Here is a 3,946-nt window from a genome sequence, read left to right as displayed (position 1 = left end):
GTGTTCTTTCGAGCTCTTGCGCTTGGATTGCTTTCTCCTTTCTTGATTCTTTCTTGCGATCAACCTCACTTGTAATTAAGGCAAGAGACACCAATTTGTGGTGGTCCTTGTGGGAACTTTGTGTTCCAAGTGATTGAGAAGAGAAAGCTCACTCGGTCCAAGGGACCGTTTGAGAGAGGGTAAGGGTTGAAAGAGACCCGGCCTTTGTGGCCTCCTCAACGGGGAGTAGGTTTGAGAGAACCGAACCTCGGTAAAACAAATCCGCGTGTCTCACTTCATTATTCGCTTGCGATTTGTTTTGCACCCTCTCTCGCGGACTCTATTGTATTTCTAACGCTAACCCGGCTTGTAGTTGTGATTATTTTTGAGAATTTCAGTTTCGCCCTATTCACCCCCCCTCTAGGCGACTTTCAGGAGGCTTATAACATCATCATGCATCGCGTTATTGCCTCAGCTATGCTTCTACGGCCAAGTAGTCACATGCTTGGAGATGATTGAAAAAACTTTTTAGACCTACCACTTCTCAAACACGATGCTCCAACAACAGTACCACAATAACAAGTACATCAAGTATTATGATCTTGTCAACATGTTGTTTGGAGCTAAAACTCAAAATGGGCTCCTAATGCAGAACTACCAAAGTGCCTTGTTAGTGTATGGTTGTGCCTAAAGCACATGCCAACATCCAGTTTTAGAGGATGATTGTGCCACATATGCTACATCTTGAAGCGGTTTTACTAGGCTTGTTGTGAAAGCTCTTCTTGAACTCTTCGAGAAACATAACATCATCAGCTTCAATCGGTTAGCTCGTATACAAGCTGTTGTAGATGATATCGAAGAGCATGATCTTTTGGTTGCTTATTGACCACCAATCCTTTAGTTAGCATGGTGGAATTGTAGGTATTGGTTATTGGCCCCAGAAGATCAATCCATTCTTATCGTTTTCATCAATGGGATCTATAGAGTGTAGTAACCACACATGGACCTATAAAGTTATAAACTTTAAAACTATTGTCGACCTAAAAATATATCAAATTCATAAAAATACATATGTACTTACGAGACTTCAGTCCTCTGTCTTCATCTAGCCCCTTCGTCCTTGGAATTACGTAACACTGGAGTAAGTGGAGTGGTTCAAAGCAGCGTCATTATGGCTGCTTGAGGGCACTATTGTGCCTAAATGAGGATAAAATGGAGAACAAGCACCAGATGAGGGAGGAACATCAAACAGGGGAGCAAACAGAGAAGTACCATATTGAAGAGGATCACCATACGATACATACATAGAACCACCATATGGATACCCATACATGATGGAGAAGGATATGGATAAGCGAAAGGTTGAGGAGGAGGAACATCAGTAGTAGGAGCATTGATGGTGGGATTTTTATTAATAGAAAGAGCATCCACGTATGGTTGGTAGGGATATAGAGAAGAAGGATATGAGTATTGAAGCCTCTCAGTAAACGAGGATGGACAGAAATATTCTCCCAACAATGATGCACATGAGAAAGACCGTCAACGAAGACCTACCGTACATCGGTAGAGGTCTCGGGACACTGTGGAGATTGGCCGTTGAACAAGTCGATAAAGATTTCAAAGATCGAACTCCACACGGGATCCATATTGAAATGAAATATAGAGTGAGAGGCTATACTATAAAGAAAGACAAGTGAATTGGAAGGTGGGTGGTGTGAATAGATCCAAACAACCCTTCTTTTTATACGGTGGATCCATGATTTTTTAACTTCGAACGACTAAAATAACCCTAACCAACTAGGATATGACATATGGTACTGTCTGGTTCTCTAACATATGGACCGATCTGACTCCAATATAATTAGTATTAATCGGGTCGATCGGTCAACTAAATTGATCGATGCTGAAGATAGACTGCTTAGTACCAACCACCGAATGGTGTGTGTGGATGTCGATGCCGCTGCCTTAGGGCATGTACAACACTTAGATAGAGGCTCGGTTTTCTAATTATAAGAAACAGTTAAGAAATTGCATGATACTGATACAACTCTGAGCCTCTAGCCATAAATATAGTTAAGAGACATTATGTATGGAGAGACGGGCTCTTGCGAAGAGCTCGTCTCTTATATTTTTTTCTATTAGCTCCCTAGAAAGACTTCTAAAGAAACTCTATATTAAATATAGTTGTACATTTTTTTGGAAATGGAAATATCATTCCGGCCTTTTCATTTTCATGCATACAGCCATACAACTCAAATAATATATCATCCCAACAATTTGTGAATCAAACAAACTTCAACTTAAAACATGATATGGAATATAAGATCACACACTAAACCGCGTCAATCCTTGTATTAGACCGCCACCATGGCTCGCGAAGACCTCCATGGCCACCACCTCCAAAGACTGACACATGACAAGGATTTGCTGTTGTGTTTCTTCCTTCTGTAGAAGTCTCCAAAATCTGAACCAATGTGTACCTCTGAAAATATAGTTGTACATGATTTACAAGTTTTCGCGGCCTGCAGATTCACTCATAATTTTAAGCGTTTTGGACTTATTGTTAGTACGGGTCGGTCAAAACAATCCAGCGGTAGCGGGTACACCGCCATGAACCATGATGCCTGCACTGCTGCTGCTAATTACATTTGCTGTGGCATGCAGCAGCTGCCGCAGGCACAGTAACCTGAACCAATTCAGACGCATTAACGCGGAAGGCTGTACTACTGCTACTGCAGCTGCAAATCAACCACAGTTGCAACTTGCGAGAGCCCGACTCATTGAATGCGCCGCAAAGAAAGAACAGATTATCATAGAGACAAAACCTGAGGCTTTTCGCTTGTTAAAAACCATTCGTACTAGCGCCGTCGCTTTTAGGCTGTCAAGCTCAAGCGAAATGCCAGGCGGTGAGGCGAGGCCTCGATAGCTGTCCATAGACCGGCGGTCGGCGGACCGATCCTCCTCCGGCCACCCGACTCCCATTCCGTCCTGCCGCCGGTCAGCGCGAGATGCCTCGTGCCTGGGCTCTGGGTCAATCTTCTTGCGCCTGCAGGCTGCAACGATCGATGACCGATCGGCGTCCCGTCGGGACGTCCATCTCGGCCATATAGCCATGCCATGCCCGCAACAGTGCGCTCCCCGTCGCTGTCCATGTCCCACTCGGACAGCTCCAACCGATCACAGCGAGAGCAGCTACTGTACTGTACATCCGATCCGAATAAAAAGCATCTTCAGATCACTGCAGCACATCAGCGATCTCCAGCGCGCCCCCCATCGGTCGCGTCGCATGAACACTAGCTGAGGCGCGCAGCCGCGGCCGATGGGATGCATGCACCAGCTCCAGCTGACAGCACGCGGGCGCACACGGGTGCCATGCGGCAGCGAGGGATGGCCATGGAGGCGGGGGATCCAACTGCATGCCTGCCGGCCTAGAGATGGATCGACCCCGCGCGGGGGCCGCCGGTGCCATGGGCGGGCTCCGTCCCGATCCCCGCCAGGATACCAGTCCACAGTCCACTCCACCACCACCACCACCCTGCCGCTGGAGCTGGACGAACATGGACGCATGGACCCCGGCGACGCGCAGACATGGCAGGTGGCGACGGCGGTGTGTCTGCACTGTGCCGAGAGGAGTGGCGGGGGCTTGTCTTCGTCTGGGACCGGGCGCCGGCGAGATTTGGGCGTACATGCGTGACCCCTGGGGGCCTTGTTTGTGTTGTGTGGCCTTGCGTCTGGCGTGGTCTCTCGACTCTGGTGGACGTACGTGCTTGTCCTAGGATCGATATGCTAGTACGTGTTGCCACCGGGTTCGCCGGCCGGGGTGGCCAGCTTTACTGGAGTTAATTGACTTTATAATACTCTCGTAGCGCGGTTTCGCCGGATTACTACTCCGCAGCTCCGCTTCGCCAGGATGGTATTATGAAGAACGCGAACACGCTAAATTGGTATGGTACTTCTGTAACCGTCT

At 47.7% G+C, this 3,946-nt stretch overlaps 1 protein-coding gene across 1 annotated transcript; it reads right to left on the bottom strand.

The window, feature by feature from the left end:
• Positions 1 to 2,539: 2,539 nt before the first annotated feature.
• On the bottom strand, positions 2,540 to 3,691 carry LOC100275247 (uncharacterized). The gene has a single exon (NM_001149381.3). It carries the CDS (start codon positions 3,665 to 3,667, stop codon positions 3,215 to 3,217), a length of 453 nt encoding a protein of 150 aa, NP_001142853.1. The 5' UTR covers positions 3,668 to 3,691; the 3' UTR covers positions 2,540 to 3,214.
• Between the last annotated feature and the right edge of the window lie 255 nt (positions 3,692 to 3,946).

Source organism: Zea mays, chromosome 2, assembly GCF_902167145.1.
Source record: "Zea mays cultivar B73 chromosome 2, Zm-B73-REFERENCE-NAM-5.0, whole genome shotgun sequence".
Taxonomy (NCBI): domain Eukaryota; kingdom Viridiplantae; phylum Streptophyta; class Magnoliopsida; order Poales; family Poaceae; genus Zea; species Zea mays.
The sequence above is the reverse complement of the archived record's forward strand: the minus strand, read 5'-3'. Positions and strand labels throughout refer to the sequence as shown.

Coding starts and splice junctions, on each gene's coding strand:
- LOC100275247 (NM_001149381.3), bottom strand. CDS start 3,667: ATGTACGCCCAAATCTCGCCGGCGCCCGGTCCCAGACGAAGACAAGCC.